Source organism: Pteropus vampyrus, unplaced genomic scaffold, assembly GCF_000151845.1.
Source record: "Pteropus vampyrus isolate Shadow unplaced genomic scaffold, Pvam_2.0 Scaffold2, whole genome shotgun sequence".
Classification (NCBI taxonomy): Eukaryota; Metazoa; Chordata; class Mammalia; order Chiroptera; family Pteropodidae; genus Pteropus; species Pteropus vampyrus.
This window is the reverse complement of record NW_011888783.1, coordinates 15,333,402-15,351,565: the sequence shown is the minus strand read 5'-3', so window position 1 is coordinate 15,351,565 and position 18,164 is coordinate 15,333,402. Positions and strand designations below refer to the sequence as shown.

At 32.1% G+C, this 18,164-nt stretch overlaps 1 protein-coding gene across 1 annotated transcript in view; it reads right to left on the bottom strand.

Moving 5' to 3' along the window:
* Positions 1–2,921: 2,921 nt before the first annotated feature.
* The window catches only part of ATF2 (activating transcription factor 2), a 54,661-nt gene continuing 39,418 nt past the window's right edge, over positions 2,922–18,164 (bottom strand). The window contains exons 11-12 of the mRNA XM_011357218.2: positions 9,934–10,039; positions 2,922–5,460 (exon numbers count right to left, since the gene is read on the bottom strand). Of these exons, the coding sequence (XP_011355520.1) occupies positions 5,234–5,460; positions 9,934–10,039 (333 nt within the window). The 3' untranslated portion in view covers positions 2,922–5,233. The remainder of the gene's footprint in view (positions 5,461–9,933; positions 10,040–18,164) is intronic.

The following is an 18,164-nucleotide window of genomic DNA, read 5'->3' as shown; positions in this document are numbered from 1 at the left end:
AATTTCCACTTTTCTCTTCTTTTATTTTACCCTTTGTCCTATTTATTGTTGCATTTTCTTGATTACTGTTTTCATTACTTCTTGAATTATATGGTTAGCTCATTTTCTTCCTTTTCCTATTTATGAAAACCTATGTACTGATTTAGCAGCAACCCACACATTTTGACATGTCAGTTTTTCTGTCTCTTGTGTTCGTCCTCACTCTTATCACTCTTAAATAGCATTCTGGGTTGACTATCATTTTTCTCTGAGTTTAAAATTTTTTAGTAAAACTTTTTTATTATGGAAATTTTCAAAAACACTGGGAAAAGAATCCAGCATTAACAATTATCGACAATACATTTCCTCAGCACTTTGGAGATGGTTAAAAGTCAGTTGTCATTTTTTTGTCATTTCTTTGTGGGACAGTATCTTTTCTCTGCTCTTAACACTCTTTCTTTGTATTTGGTGTTCTAAAAGCATTAACATGATGTATCTAGGTAGAAACTTAGTTTCATGTAAACTGTTTCTTGAATCTGAAAATTCATGATTTTTATTTATAGTATTTCTGATTCAGAACCCTTATTTGACATAACTGAGTTAAAAATAAGATTCTGAATCAGAAATACTTTCTCAAATAATTGAAGTACTGCATAATAAAACCATGGCAACTGTTATGTTAAAAAAATTCTAGCTCAAAGAATGAGGCTTTAAATATAAAAATCTCATGCAAAATAAAGAGGCAGGGGAAGGAAGGCATTGTGACAATGAGGGTGTACATCCTCTTCTTGGAAAGCCATTGGAAAAATCTGCATATACATTTGAGGAAAAAAGATGCAACTCATTGGCCCATTAGTGAATAATAATAGAACCCTTCTAGTTTGAGTGTTGTGACATATTTGATAATTTTACAATTAATATTTGATTTGGCGCTTTGGACTGCTGTAATAGAATACAATTATATATATTTCCTTTTTTAAGTTCCAATGTCATATGGCTTTTATTTTAGAATAAATCCTTTAATTTTGGAAATTTTCACTGATCACATTTTCTATGGAAATATAATAACTGGCAACTTACCATTTATTCAAATGGTAAGGCAATTTATTCAAAAAAGTCTTTATTCTACATATTTGAGGGTTTTTTTTTCACATTGGATGTTAGCACTATAGGATCTTTATATTTGTCTCTGGAACACCCAAGTCTCAATCTATAGTTATAGTCTGGAAAGACCTGTATTTTTTAACCATGTGGGAGAATTATAGAAAAGAATTATTTGTATTTATTAAAAGTTTAAAGAAATGATTTTTCACAATTACTTCAGACCAAATAAAATGTTGTAACTTAGATTGCTTCAAAAATAACTATTATCCTGTGGTCAAGATAATAATGAAATGTTATTAAAAATCTTCTAAATTTCTTTTAGAACTAATTGCTTTGGTAACAGTACTCTCTAGGTGTTTGTGTGTGTCTGTATATTTATATCAGACGAAGGCCTAGGAGTAGATAGGTTTCTTGAATAATTACATTCTCACCAATAAATTCTTAGTGTCAAGCATCAAACTCTATAGTCGCAGAGATGCGGAATTAGCAAAACTGCATAAAACAGTAAGTACACACCAGAGACAAGAGATTATCTTCCCTGTCCTCTCAAATAAATCAAAGGAAACATGTGTTTGATCTTTTAATATATCAGTTGTCAAACTCTGTTACAGAAATACATCAGCTTGTCTTCATGAAATCTTTTATCTAATATCACATAATCTAGGTTAAGCACATTTTGTTAGAATGTGTACCTTAAAAGACAGCCACGTGTTTCTTTGCATCTCTTCAGATTGATTCATCCTGAGATAAGATTGAAATGTCGCTCTACATGCTCTCCAGCATAACTGCTGTCTTTTTCTTCACTTAGCGCTTAACCACTTCTAACATAATGCACAATGTACTTTATTGTTAACTGTGTTTCCCAACACACACCCCATCCCCTGCTCTGTAGAATGTAAGCTCCGCAAAGGCAGGAATTTTTATGTTCTGGTAAGTGGTATATTCCAAGTGCCTAGAGCAGTGACGGACACCTACTAGCACTCAAGACATTCACTGAATAAAATCATGGTAGGAGATGAGGTCAGAGGTGTTAAGGGGATAGAGGTGGGGGAACTGATCATCTAGGCCTTGTAGGCCATTATAAGGACTCCAGCTCTGAGTGTAATGGGGAGCCACTCCAGGATTTGGAGCAGAGGAAGGCTGAACCTGACTTATGTTTAAAAAACATTACTCTATCTGCTGTATTAAGGATGGCTATAGTAAATGGGGTGGAAGCCAGGAGACAGTTATGAGGCACAGTAATCTGGGTGAGAAATGATGCGGGCAAAGATCAGGGTGATAGCAGTGTAAATGCTGAAATATGGTGAAGTCTGGTTTATTTTCAAAGTAAAACAAAGGACATTTCCTGATGGGTTGGATGTGGGCTGTGAGAAAAAGAGAGGAAATCAACAATGACAATAAGGTTCTTCTGGCTTAAACAACTGGAAGAATGAAGTTGTCATCAGTTGACTCATGAACGATTGTGGGAGGAGTTACCTTTGAGGGTAAGGTGGCAGAGGAAGATTAAGAGTTCAGCGTTGGACATGTTACGTTTAAGATGTTTTGTTAGGCGGGTACCAAGGGACACCAAAGGCTAGTGGATCTGTGTGTGGCTGAAGCTGAAGGAATGTTTCAGACTAGGGACATAAATTAAAGATTCACTGTACATAAATGGGGCTTAAAGTGAATGCAGAGAAAAGGAATAAGGCCTGAGCCACCTGGAGTTAAAAAGTCTTTGAGAAGGAATAAATTTTATCACAGAAATAGAAAGAGTATCAGGTTCTTCTCAGGTAATAAGTGCCCTGAAGGAAAAAAAAAATATCATTATCGGGTGATGACAGGTAAGAATAAGCAAATTATGAACATAATTTAAAGATAGAATTTATTCTCTGATGGTTTACTCATGCAAACTGCACATAAAAGAAAATAGTACAGTTTGTGTAACATTGCAAATATAAGGACTCAAAATGCTAGGTACAGAAGTAGTGTGACATCTTGAAAGTTAAAATGAAATTTGTGTTTATACAACTAATAATGATTTTTATTTGCCGAGTACAGACTGATTTACAATGAAAGTTTTGCTAACGTTGGTAAGCTGATTAACCGTTTACATGACTTCTTACATCTATGTATTTTTATTTTACAGTTGCAAGAATTCCTGTTATCAAAGAACTTTAACTTGCATAAATAATAAAATGAAAGGAAAATGCACTGAAGGACTTAAGAGAAAAATTGAGGCTTTTCCTGGCCCATTCAAACTACAATAAAAAATAGCTTTCTTGCAGAATTTATATTTTGTGCCTTTGAGATCAACTCCTTAACATAATTATGAGAAAATCATGATTAGACATTGATTACTTTAAAATTATAAAATCAGTTAAAAAATTTTTTAGAAGTAGAATTACCAACTAAAAATGCTCTCATTTTTAATAAGCCAAACAATAAAATTCCTATTATCTTCATAACTTAAGTCCTGAAATGTCATTTGTATAATTTGAATGTTTCCCAGTTTGGAACTTAGGCAGGTGGGATATTTCCTTGAATTATTAAGGATATTCCATACAGGTTTTTAAATGTCAGTCTCATTAGAAGATGGCACTGAGACTTTAGCAAATAGTGTAGTATGGATGCAGAACAAACTACACAATTTATTATAAATGCATTGCAGATATTTACATAATGGAATCCTGCTTGAATGCCAGAAGTTGCTACTGGGTAGGACTCATAACTATTTTACAAAGTTTTCTTACACACATCTACTACTTTTTAATTTTTAACAATTTAGTCTATTTTAAAATAGTGTACTGTATTTTGAACATAACTGCAGAATAAAAATAGATAATGGCACATTAGAAAACTCAGTATCCCACAGATGACTGGATAATGAGAAAAGTGTACCTACAATCATCTCATCAGAAACAAACTACATCATGGAATGTTAGTTATCCAAGCCTGCACAGTAATGACGTTTTAAATTGCAATCATCTATTGGCCAGCATCACACTGAAAGGCATCGTTAAACATTCAAGCAAAGATTGCTGGCATAAACTATTGAAAGAAACACACACATACACACACACACACACAAACACACACTCACTCTTGCTTCTCACATTATAATTACATTGTTCTAAAGATAGATACTGATTTTTTTCCCACGAGAAACGTTATCAAAATTTGCTACTAAAAGATGACAGTGCTTTCACAAGAATAAGTACAAGTTAGCTTGCAAGTACAAGACAATGGGGGTAGACAGTCTTAAATTTTCTAAGTAGTAATTTTTAGGCTTTTCTGGCAACCATACCATACTTGATTATGCATAAACTTCTCAGTTTATAACCTGAAATCTGCAAAAATAAAAAAAAAACTTAATTTCAAAAAATTATTGGATACCTGATAACCCTGTATTATACATAATTTCATATTAGCCTCAAAACATAAGGTTTAAAATACTGAATTTAAGACTTGAAAAATAGTCATTTTTGAAAAAAAAGGATTCCAAAATTCATGTTTACTTAAAATCTTTAAAAAGGAAAATGCACTATTAACGATCTTGATTTAGGTTCAGATTAAGAGTGTGCATAAAAGCACTGTATGTCTTTTACCATGTTTTCACTCACTTAAACAGTATTCTCTAATGTTCTTCCTTTTGTGTAATGTGCAAAATAAAAGGCAAAAAGAGTAAAAGCAAATTTCTATCTTTCTCTTGCTAGTGCTTTATGACTTTAACATTACAAAGTCAATAGGGACTTAAGCCGAACTTTGGTATAAATGATATTAACAATATTACCATCACAGTTGAGGGTTAAGAGGTGGTCAAAAGAAATGGAAGTGGGGAGAGAGGTTCAGTAACACCCCCATTTATTAAAACACCACCAAATTAAAGGTGAAATAAACCATGATGAATTATAATACAATTTACACATTGAGCACAGAAAAATTAATAAATCTAATATTTATAAAAAAGCAAAATGTCCTTTTCCAGAGACTAAAAACTGTTGTTCAGTCTGATCATCAACTGGTGCTACACCAACTTTAGAGCCAAATTTAATTTCAAGTAAAAAAAAAAATGTACAACCACAGATTTCGCATAAATGAAAACTGGTCTTTCCTTGATTTCCCTTTGAAGTCACTAATGAGTATCTAAAACAGCTGCACTGCAGGTTTCTAATCAACTTCCTGAGGGCTGTGATTGCGAGGAAGGAGCCATAACAATCTGTGAAAGTGCAGGCTCTGTACTCTGGTCTGCCATCTGGGTGAGGACTGAAGTGGCTACAGCTTCTGCCTTGGAGGTTGAACTGACTCCATTGGATGTGCTGACAGAACTATGCTGTATAGCTTCAGTATGTGGACTACTCGGCACTGACAGATCTTCTGAACTATCATCTTTATCAGCAGCTGAGTGGAAAAAAGAAAAATTAGTTTCTTAAAATTTCTGTAAGAATGTTTCAATAGGTTTTGTCAATATACAGAATGAAAAGAAAGTATTTTACAAAATCAGTTATTTAGATACATTGGTGTGAGGGGCACTGAATAATTGAAAGGTGGCTATAAGTCATGAAGTAGGCAATTTTATTTGAAATAGGTCAAAGGCACAACCATGCACATGGAAACATCTGGGTGCGCAGCGCCTCAGAGAATAGAGCTAAAGAAGTATTTGCTAAATAGCATTAAGAAAAAAAAAACAGGATATGAATTTGGGAGACAGCCTCCTATAGCTATAATCAAACACTTATCAAACAATACATTTAACAAATCCAGTCTGTTTGCCTAACATCCCATTCTTATTAAAAGATGAAAAAATGTATAACCACATGCATAAGCAAAATGAATTCTTACATACAAATTATACCTTTAAATTATTCCTTCTACATTCTCCAAAACTGTATTTATTCTGGCTGACTTTCCATTTATTGCAGCAATGGATGATTACAAAACCTGACTGTAATGATGCATACGCATGAGAATAAGCAACACTAGCTGTTATCGTTGCATGAACTGAGATTCAAATAAAAATCTACATAAAACTCTACATACTGCAATTGAAAAGATATTTAGAAAAGGGCATTCTAAATATTTATGGAAATAAATCTACCAATTTTTAGACTTGAATGAATCTCCTATATCTTTCTCATTTTAATGGAATAAAATCCAATAATTTCATTTAGTGAAAAATTTGATATGCACAGCACGTACACACAATTACAGTGCATGTAAGTTATGAGACGTAATAACATGAACACCTGTGAACCCAACTCCCAACTTAAGAAAGAGAACACTGCCAATAACCCTGATGCTTCCTGGAAGCTTGTCTCCTTACCAAAAGTAATCGCCATTATGATATTTTGTTAACCCCTCCCTTGGTTTTTCTTTGACGTTTTGCCAAATAGGTATGTATCTCTAAACAATACTGTTTAGTTTTATTACTGAAGATTCTGAAAACAGTATCATACTGGATACATTCTTTTGCACTTTGTTTTTCACTTGGCATTAAAATAATTTTTATTTAGTGTTTAGAAGTGACGAGAAGCAAGCTTTCTATCAAATCTGAGAATGCATGCTAGCCTGCTTACCAATAGCCAAGTCCCCATTTTGAAAGACAATTGTTAAAAGACCATGGACCCTATGAAGCAGGACTCATCTCATGATTTATAATGTAGAAGATGGAGGAGGAGGAACCTAGCAAGCACAACTTTTATTCAAATAAAATTCCTTATTTTGAGGGTTTTCTGAAATACAGTCATTCTTATAGAATTTTGACACAGTTGTCCCAAATTCAATCATTTTTGAAAAGGTTTTAAAATAGTAAGTGAGACAGAATCCCATCTTCTCTATAATCTGCTATGAATGCAAAACCACACTCCTGGATAAAATTTTGACCTCCGGATATGAAAAAAAACATAATCAGTAATCCTTCTAAAATTACATAAAGCAGTGTTATAAATATTTAAATTCAGTTAAATAGACAACACCATAGTTACATGTTCCAAGAAAACACTAGCAATGACAGTTGAACTGAAGAGAATACTAAAAAGCCTTCTCTGTTTACTTTACCACTATTCTTAAGGGGAACACAAGCTGACCTTTCTCTCAATGTTAAGTTCTATGAATACACCAGCTTTCAAAAATAAAGAGGCTGATCTGTGATGAGTGGAATAAGGAAATGTAAATACGTAGTGGAGGCAATGACTCAAAATTAAACAGTAAATTCTAAGGGACAAGTGATTATCTCGTCTTTTAAAATTAGGTAAAGTGAATCTTTAGGCTGTACAAAGAATCAAGTACTCACTTATAAATTCTATAAATACAAATTTTATATATAAAATACCTTTATAATGAGATGTCTGCACCTATGTCCACTTCTAGAGGGTGAGGTGATTAAGATTACTAGCATAATCACAAGCACTAGAAAAATACAAGAGACCTTAGGGCACTCCTAGGTCCATTTTCGGCCCTACGTAAATGAACAGAAACCAGCTGTTTGACAATGCACTCTCTCTGAATGTGTTCAGTATTGAAAATATAAGCTTTCAACTACATTTAGGACCCAAGAAGCTTTCCTTCTCATTTATGATTATAGAAACTAAATAACTACAACACAATTTTAATTATGCCCAGAGATCTACGGAAGGTGAATTAATGGCATAAGATCACTCATGCTTTATTCTTCATGGAACCCAAATATTTAGAATGTATTCATATTTTCATTCACGTTTTACAATATCTGACTGTTAAATTGCCAATGGTCATGGTCTTCCCATGACGAAGGGGTTTCCTAGGATGCAGGACTTTCAATGTTAAAACTGAGACCCTATGACACAGTGTGATTTTATACTGTCACTTTTATCTGTAAGACTTTGTAATAGTCCTTAATTTCTACTAAACCTCAGTTTTCTTTCACAAATGTTTTGACAGAGTTAACTAGTACTACAGCTCACTACCACTGGCAATTGTTGTATGCAACATGATGAAAAGTGTTAGGTATTTGTGATTTCCCCTTATTTTCTATAAGATTTAAATATTCCCTTAGTCAATTTCTATATTTACCTTGACTATTAAACAACAGAAGTCAGAGTTTTTTCCAAAGACTTCAAATTTGAAGATAGAAATTACTTTAAAATTTCTACAAAATCCAATTATCTCCCAAGAGTTGAAGAGAATTTTAGGCTAGAACTATACTTCAGTTAATTTGATTATCTAGATGACTAGACAGGAACAAAGGTAAGAGTAATTCTGAATACCGAAAATGTCTTATTCAAACTGTCTTGCATTCTCACAACCAAGTATAATATATGTTCACTAAAAACTTATTGAGATTTTCAGTCAGTTTATTTTAGAGTATAATACATAAACCCATATATCTATATACTTAAAAATACCTTTATAAATCATGCTTAAAATTAAAAATTAGCCTGCATTGGCTGAACATATACTGCCTGGATAATAAATAATAAGAGATAAAACTTTTAGGATTATACAATAAATTATTTAAGATTTAAAAATTGCAGATAATTTTGAATTGAATGCAATTTAAGAGTTAATTTTCTAATTTTATAGAATCATTTGTATATTTTCTTTTGAGCTATCTAAATTCAAGACAGCTCTCGTGTTAAAATCATCTATGCATAATGCTAAACTCAGTAGCTTCTATAGGAAATTATGTTGTTAAGTCAGATGGGAGCCATAATGGCCTCATCCCTGCAGCAATCATTGTTAATACAAACCCCAAACATATTTCTATATGGTTCCAATTTACTCCACAATGTGTTTCACCATCCTGTCGGAATGACTAGATATCAAAGGACTGAGATTTATTTGCTCGAAACTGACAAAAATCAATGTTCTAAATATATATGGCAATAGAGAGCTGCTAAATTTACTGAATCTTTTAAATTAAAAAATATTGCCCATTCTGATGAAACTGCTTACAATGACTACAAGTAAAGATGGTGGCCATTAAGTTTTATCGTGAGCACCTGAGGAACTGTTTGCATCCAATACAAAATGTTTCTTTCTTTTGAATTACTGACACTGGCAAATTAAAATGAAGTGGATACATATGGTTGAAACAATCTTCACATTTACAAATATCCTGAAATACCACTAAATCATAAAAATGAAAGCTATGGGTTATATATTATGAATGTTGCTTAATGCACTCCCAGCTCTGTTATTTGTTACAAATTTGTGTACAATGGACAAAATTGGCCATTTATTCAAGAGTAACAGCTGGTTCCAACGTTGTGCATCTTATCAAAAAGAAGGACATTACAAGAAGGAAAAAGCACAATTAACCTTTAAAATGCTGAAAACAGAAGACTCTTGTTTTTGGGAAAAACATTTCAGAGGAAACTTACAAGCAGATAAATTAAATAGTGTTCTCTTTTAGCCTTTTTCTGACTAACTAGAAGACTCAATATAAAGGTTCCTAACAAAAAAACTGCACAATGCTGATAACTAAGAAAGAATGATAGGGTCTGATACTATAAACATATATTATTAAGTGAAGAGAGTTGATTTAAAAATATACATCATTAACTGAATAGAGGCTGTAAAAGTAGTGTTTCAGTCTGTCAATCTAAGTGTTACACTGGGAAGATAATCAAAATAATCAGCAATACAGTATATTTTAAATTATTAACTAGTTCATTTTGATCTATAGCAATCCCTAGAAAAAAGCTAGAAATAGGAAAATTCAAAAACTCTAGATTCTAAGAGGTATACCCAATTTCATAATAACCTTGTAGAAGTTCTGATAATTAATATTAAATATTAGCACTGCAGTCTCCATTTTTTTAATGGTAGCTTGATTCACTCTGACAGTATTTCACTGATGTAGCCTAAGGCTAGAGGTAATGGAACATTACTCACTGTGATAGCCAGATTTCTTCTGCATGGCGGTTACAGGGCAATCTTTATGAGCCAGAAGAAGCTGTTTCAGCTGTGCCACTTCATTTCTCAGCAGGGTGACTTCACTCTGGAGAAGAAACAACTTATGTACCTTACCAGCATCAGATTAAACATTTCTTACTGCTTAAAACAAGTGAAGATCAAGATATGAAAACAGGACATCTTTAACAGAATATCAAGGAATAACTGCTTAAATATTTTTCATCAGTACATATCAATTTTTATATTTTAGCATTTGTACAAAAATGCAACTTTTATAAAAATTTACAGAGGATAATACCATGACCAGATAGCATATTTCAAAGTTTTTACATTTCCATCTGCCTTGTGACTGCTTACATACTACAGGTTACCTGTTCAAGGTATTTTTATTTTGTATACATTATATGCTCTTTTGATTATGTGAACAATTAGAAACATCAAGGGAGTTAGAATAAATTTTCGCTCACTCTATTCACTTGAAAATGAAAAATTTATCCTGAAAACTCAATTAAGCAAGTTTCTAGTTTTCTAGAAATTAGGAAAAGCTCCATATGGGAAACAAAAATAACCAAAGAATCATGGATACCTAAAATGCTTTTAAGGCACTGTGTTGGACATGGAATCAATTCAGTAGATGTAATGTGTAAATGACTTAGTTGTCTTTGACGTAGGCAGTTTGTACACATCTAAATGATAAATCAATGGTGACTTGTCCTATTCCTTATTACAGAAAGAGCACTTTAGATTGTGTTTTGCATGCATTAACCTGGAAGAATATATGTAAAAATTTCAAATGAAGAGAGTCTAGGTAATTTCTTTGGGTCACACCCAAATATTAAATTCGTGATAATTACCAGTACTCAAGAGTTAGAAATATAAATTTAATTAATTGGTAACAAAAAAATCTTAATTTACAAACCCCACTTATTTGGACTTACATTAAATTTTAACCATTCAGATGTGATCTATAAATGAAGAAATATAGCAAATGGGTGTAGTAAAAGCTCAGGAACTTCATTTTCCACCCCTATTCTCTTAACCAGAAAGCTGAATGTAAAATAATTTAGCAGATTAGACTCATTAGGCCTCCTGACATGATTAATGATAAACGTAAAAATCAAAAGAATAAAAGTAAAGCAATCTCAAGGCAAGTCTGTTGGGTCAAATAGTTCCTTACACCTCAATAATAATGAACTGCAACACTGTATTAAAGCACAGAACAAAAATTGATGCTCATAATAACTCTGAACCATTAATAGAAAGGTTAAATTATGTTTAGAATATTGTATTTGAGACAATGGTTTTATAGTGATCAAAGTACAAAAGGAAATATTTTAAAGTTTTGCTTTAAAAATAAACTTATTTAGAAAACTCATCTCTATGAAATATTGTAGTGATTAGTGTCAATACTATCAATTACAGTTCTTTATTAACAGCAGTCCTGATGAGAAACCATGTTAAGAATAATCCAATATATAACATCCAAAAGGATGTCTGCTGCATGTGCTTGACTTTGAGACTCACATCTGTAAGTTTCTCTCAATTTCCATAATATAAAATTAGGCCTGGATATGTACTTATAGTAGTCGAGTGTATATATTCTTTTATAATCTGGTACCTGTGACCACCCTTCACATTAGTTTGAACCTATGAAATAATACTTAATCATTTTTACCTATAAAAACAGAAATTTCATATGGCTAAATATGTACAGTTATCTCTACCTAGAAAATCTTTTTTTTGCCTTGCTAATTATTTCACTCATACTTAAGGATCAACTCAGTACAGTAAAACTTGCATAGGAAAAGAAGTTAGGCATCTAATTTCTGTCCTCCCACAGTCATTTATTCACATCCATGTGTGTATTTACCTAGTACTTAGCACAATGGATTGCAATTTGAAGGTTTACTTGTTTGCCACCTCTGCTAGACTAGGATTGTCTCAAGGGCAGGGATTATCTTGCTCTTAGTATCCCCAGAGCTTATATAGCACACAGCCTGGCATAGACTGAGCACATAGTTATATTTAGAGAGGACCATGGTAATTCTATGTCCAGGGGCTAAAAATATCAAAGACAGTGAAGTGAAATAGCTTAATGTAAAAACATCCAGAGGTCCTAATTTCATTATTTATGCCAATAACCTCACCAACACATCTATACTCTTAATTTTCTCAGTCATGAAATGAAAATCGGCATATTTTACAGCACCAACTCAATTACAGAATCTTAAAAATCAAAAATGTCTTTTCTCCTAAATACTCTATATAGACATTCATAATAAACCATATTATGAAACAAAATGCTATATTAGATAAAATTTCAGAGAGCAGTCATGAATTGATTAAATTGATACACAAGAATTGATAATATAGATTAAAAATCTCTCTGTAAATAGGCAGGTTTGAAACTGATAAATGGACCATCAAGTTCTATATTTCAAACTTAACAGTTGGTGGTATTATGGCTGTACATCTAATTAGACTACTACCTGGTCCATTAACAAACGAATAAATGTGACGAAGTCACTAGCTAACAATAGGTTATGAACATAAGGACTGAAGAGATTAAGGTACATGATCATGTTACAAGAACTTATATTTATCTTAAGTGAATTTTAACTGGAGCAAACAATTGAAAAGACCAGGTAAAAAAGGAAGAAACTAAAAATAAAAATTTTTGAACATTTTACTATAATTTACATCTACCTAAAGGATACAACATACCAGCGGTCCCCAACCTTTTTGGCACCAGGGACTGGTGCTCCTACGAGAATCTAATGCCTGATGATCTGAGGTGGATCTGAGGCTGTGATGCTAACAATGGGGAGTGGCTGCAAATACAGATGAAGCTTTGCTACTTGCCTGAGCTCATCTCCTGCTGTGCAGCCATGAGGGTGGGGAGGTTGGGGACCCCTGCAATACACAACTATGCTGCTGATCTTTACCCAAAATTCAAATAATTGAATTTTTCCTCTGTACCTTTTAAGTTACAGAATTGGTAAGAAAAAAACAAATTCAAGGTATGCTCAATACAAATTCCATCCAATCTTTTACAACATCCTGATCTAAAATGTTTTACAATGATAAAAGGTTTTCCTAATGATCTTGAATCTCAAGTGACTTTTGATTGAAAGGTTAAATTAACAGTCTATATTATTATTGTATCCTAATATCTGATACCTTTAAAAGCTGGTATCAACCCTAGACTGAAAGCAGCAAATGGAACATAGTTATTAGCAAGGTATTGGGACTGAGAGAAATACTCAAAGTTGGAGTGCTGACTAGGAATAAGAGTGGGCTAATTTTTGAAGGAAGTAGATTTAGTTGAGCTACAAAGCCCTAAGTGTCAACATATGCTAGTGGTCAAGATCAAGTTTGAGCAGAGGCTGAAAATAGGAGGATTATGCAGTTAAAGGTCATATAACTGAATTATGCAGAAGAGGCTTAAACCCAGAAGTTTTTAAGTCATATATGACAAATGTAGTAAAATTTGACAAATTAATCCAAACATTCATGAATTGTAGTCTCACATCCATAAGTATAAAGGAAAGCACGGCAATATTAACAACATTTAGATAAAATGGGTGTATTAATCATGACTTTAATTCTATAATTTTTCTATGAAGAAAAATCAGAAAACAGGCAGAATCAGAGAAAAGCCTACATACACATAATGAGAAAATTGAAGATTCTACAGAGACCTTATCTGAAAGCAGTGACGGATAAATTTGTACTTATTTGTATTTATATAAATATATAAAACCAGTTTGCCTAAGCCAAAGGACTCTTAAGGGGATAAAGATTAAGCCATAAAGAGACTTTGATATTAAATGAATATAAGGAATATTTACACTTATACTAACTACTCTGTGGATTATTTTAGACTGAGTTTTAATTGGATTCAGCCTGCAGAGCCCATTTTGTAGTATTCTATACTATTTGTTAGTATATTTACAGAATATGTTAAGTATATTCTGGATCATTTTGAAGACTAAGTGAAATAAGGGACATGAAAACATTTTGAAAACATCAAAGTCCCATTCAAATACAAGCAATTATTTTTAAAAATCAAAGTAAAATATATTTGGTAAGATAAAGCAGATGCTGAAAAAATATTCCGGCCTAAAATAAAATGTAAATTATCTTGGCATTGTTTTACTATTGCTCCACTGTATTTGTAGCTACTCAAAAATTAATTATATACTAATGAACAAATAATATTTTTACAGTTTACCTGTAGCAGATCAGACTGATAAAATCATGACAAGGTAGCCAACTGATTAATCAATCAAAACTTTTCATTGATATCTGGCCATAAATTTATGAATGGTAATGACTCTTCTCCTTTTCTCATACTTTACTTCTTTCATGTCTGTCTCCTCTGCTAGGCCACAAATTCTGTAAGTGCAAGGACAATGTCTTTTTCACTATTATATCCCCTGTGTCTAATAAAATGCTCTGCACACAACAGATACTTAACGACAGAATAATAAATAAAATGGTATTTGCGTAGTATAGTTAAAATACACTTTTCTATATTTGATCTTCATAATAGTATTCTATGACTTTGACAGGTAGGAAATTAAAGCCTCAGAAAGATTTTTAGTAAAGGCTAGTAAAAAGGAGTGCTAGGTCTCAAACTCTTAATAAAATGCAAGAGATTGAGGTTTCATCACTATTACTCTTTTGCCCCCTCAACAACAAAGCTAAAAACTCAGGGAGAAAAAAAGAAAGACAGTTATATCACAGGATAATTTTTTTTTCGAGGAATTAACTCGTTTACTGTTTAGGAAAAAAAAAGTGCAAGCTCGCTCTCAGAATTAATTTAATTTTACAAAAACATGCTCTTTGAGGCTGAAGCAAATCTGACTGGTTTTCAATGTAAATATAAAAACTGTTCTTGGAGTTATTTCTGAACAGAACTTATATCTAATCCTACTGTAACAGAAATCGGATTCATCAAATGAATCTTTGGCTAACTGTTCTAGAACAATGTTAACATCATGTGTAGGAATGCCACCTTTTCTAGGATTTGACATTTTTGGCGATTGAGAATAACTATATTTTGTAAATGGAAATATCACTACTAAAAACAGAATGCTATAAATAGAATGATTTCATTTGTTTCCAAGGACTACTCATATACTGGAGTGATGCAAGATATTTCGTGGGAAATTTTGGGAGTAAGGTTAGGACTGTAATCCACAATTTATCTCTGGGTAAATGTTGATGCTGCAAGCGCCATCGCACCATCGGTGAGTGCTGACAGGGCAAAGGGGAAATGGGTTACAACAGGCCCTGTACAGCATCTTAAACTGTTGTTATTCCTTTTTATTTCAAGATACATGCTAAAGATTTGATTCTATTCCCTTTAAGTCAATGAACCAACAAATAAAACCTTTTCCATATCATTAATTGATAAGTGAACGCTCCAAACATATCCAGCTATCAAAGAACGCTTCTACCCCACATACACTTTGCAATACCTAAGTGTTAAAAGCAAAATCTACAACATAATCCCCAACATACACTTTGCAATACCTAAGTGTTAAAAGCAAAATCTACCCCACATACACTTTGCAATACCTAAGTGTTAAAAGCAAAATCTACCCCACATACACTTTGCAATACCTAAGTGTTAAAAGCAAAATCTACAACAAAATCCCCAAGTTTTATACACAGAGTAATTGTTAAGGAGTTAGTAAAGAGAAGTTAGTAAAGAGAAGTTCGTAAAGAAAAGACTGACTTTTGTTCACAAAGGGAATATGCTGAAATTATAAACTGAAAACCATCAAAATGAATATAACTGAAAGATAAAGCCATAAAGAGGTTAAAAACCATTTCAAGTAAAAGACAACAAAATCACGTGTATCACCTTAAAAATATAATACTTTATAACCAACAGTATCCAATTCTTGGTCTAGATTACCATAAATGTCTCTAATACAATTTGATGAAAATGCTTTTATAGCAATGATTTCAGAAAGCTAAAATATAATTAAATTCAGTGAGTACGGCAATAAGGTTGAATAAGCAATATTTTCTTTAAAATCTAATATAGATAAGTTATACCTCAACATTCATTAAATGTTTTATTATATATAATATATAAGTAACCATGGGTCATTACTGCCCACTATACTGATCAGCTAAGCCTGTATGTCACGTGAAGGATTATATTAAAAATGTAGAATTGATGAATGTTTTCACATAGAGTTTAATTATTTCTTTGACGTTCAATTTTCTATACAAGTCATTCTGCTATTCAGTTAGTAGTTTTGCTATTGGCAGACTGAAAAAAAATTTTCCCCTGAATCTACTACAAGCATGTTGACTCTTCACACTCTGAAAACTATAACCTGCCACTTAACTATTTAAAACCTTTTTATTTTATCTGACAAAGAACAAAAAAAAAAAAGAAAAAGAAAAAAGAAAAAATCACATGTCCACTTGAAATAATAGAGAAAGTCATAACTGAAGTATTTTTTCTTTCCAAACCATCCATGCTTCTCAACCCTCTCTTCTACCATTGTTACATCTTAGTATGTGCCATTCCTAAAATTTTACCTATATTTAGGGATTCATTTCTGTATCGATTTCCATACCTACATGTTTATCCATCTAACTCAATTATAAACCTTTTATTAATGAAAAACATTCATGGTATACATTTTAGTATGCAACTAACAACTTTTTATTGAGTAATAAATGTCTTGAAGTGAAAGTCCCACAATATAGAATTAACCATTTAAAAGCTAACAATTCAGTTTTAGTACAGTTATAATGATGTGCAACCATCTCTTTCTATCTACTTCTAAACACTTCTGTCACTCCAAAATGAAACCCCTTATCCATTAATCAGTTGCTCTCTCATTCCTCCTCCCCCAGGGCCCAGCAATGACCAATCTGCATTTTGTCTCTATGGATTTATCTGTTCTAGATATTTTGTATAAATGGAATCATATAATAATACATGACTTTGTGTCTACCTTCTTCCACTTAAGCATTCACATTGTAGCATGTATTTTATATCCCTTTTTATGGCTACTATTCCATTGTATATATATCATTATTTATTTGTTCATCCACTGATGAACATTTGGGCTGTTTCCAGTAACGTTTCTTTTTGCCCACAACAATCTATTACAGACATTTGCCAGGCTAATAATTACAGATGGACTTATTCTTTTTTGCAGAAGTATTTTAAAGAAAACCCTGACAACACATCATTTCGCCTATCTTCGTATTTTGGTATCCCCTTTAAAAGTGAGAACACTTTCTTATCTATTTATTATGCCATTATCACTCAGTTTTTAATGATTAAAAATACTGATTTACTTGTTCTGTTTGTAACTTGAGGTATTAAGCTCTATAGTTGGATATGAATTTAGTTAATTTAGTAATTTCCTGAATTTGACTTCTATTTAAAAGTTTCATGCTTTGAAAATGATGTGGTAGCTAACTTTCACCTTGATGGTAAATCTTGCCTTTATTCCTCCAATCAAGAAATTTCTACTTCACTTAGGAAATATAAAAATGTAACACATTTTACGATGACATTTTAATCATAGTTTGTATGGTGGAAAAAACATGAGATTAATGAAGTAAAGATTATATTAATTTTGAATACTGAATTTTCCAAGGTTTTCTCAAAAAAAGCACCATTGCTATTAATAATGGTGACCAGTTCTACAGTATAACTAAGGAAATAGCAATATCTCATTAAAAGCTGTTAATACTGCTATAACTTGGGTCAAAGCAGAAAACTGATCTAACCTAAAGTACAAGGATACCCTGTAAATGAGACTATATATTTACATACTATTTATAGTTTGCAAACATTTTTTACTTCTTAAAAAAGTATAAGCCGAATTAAAAAGAAATATTGATAAATTTACCTTATTACAATTAAAAATTTATGCATTTAAAAATACTTGCATTCATTCTAATTCAAATGATTTATGCAACAACCCACAGAAGTAGACTAGCATGTATTCAATGCGTAAGAAAACTGAGACTAACAAAGAATGGTATTTTTAATGTCATACAACTATAAAATAGCCAAGTTATTTAGAAGAATGCTTTTGTTAGTTAAGAACAGAAAGAAAATAATAGGTTCATCTAAATCACTCTGTTAATGTGATATAAATACTATTTGAAAATGTAATGATTAAAAAATAGTTTTAAAAAATTGTCAAAATAGTTTTTAA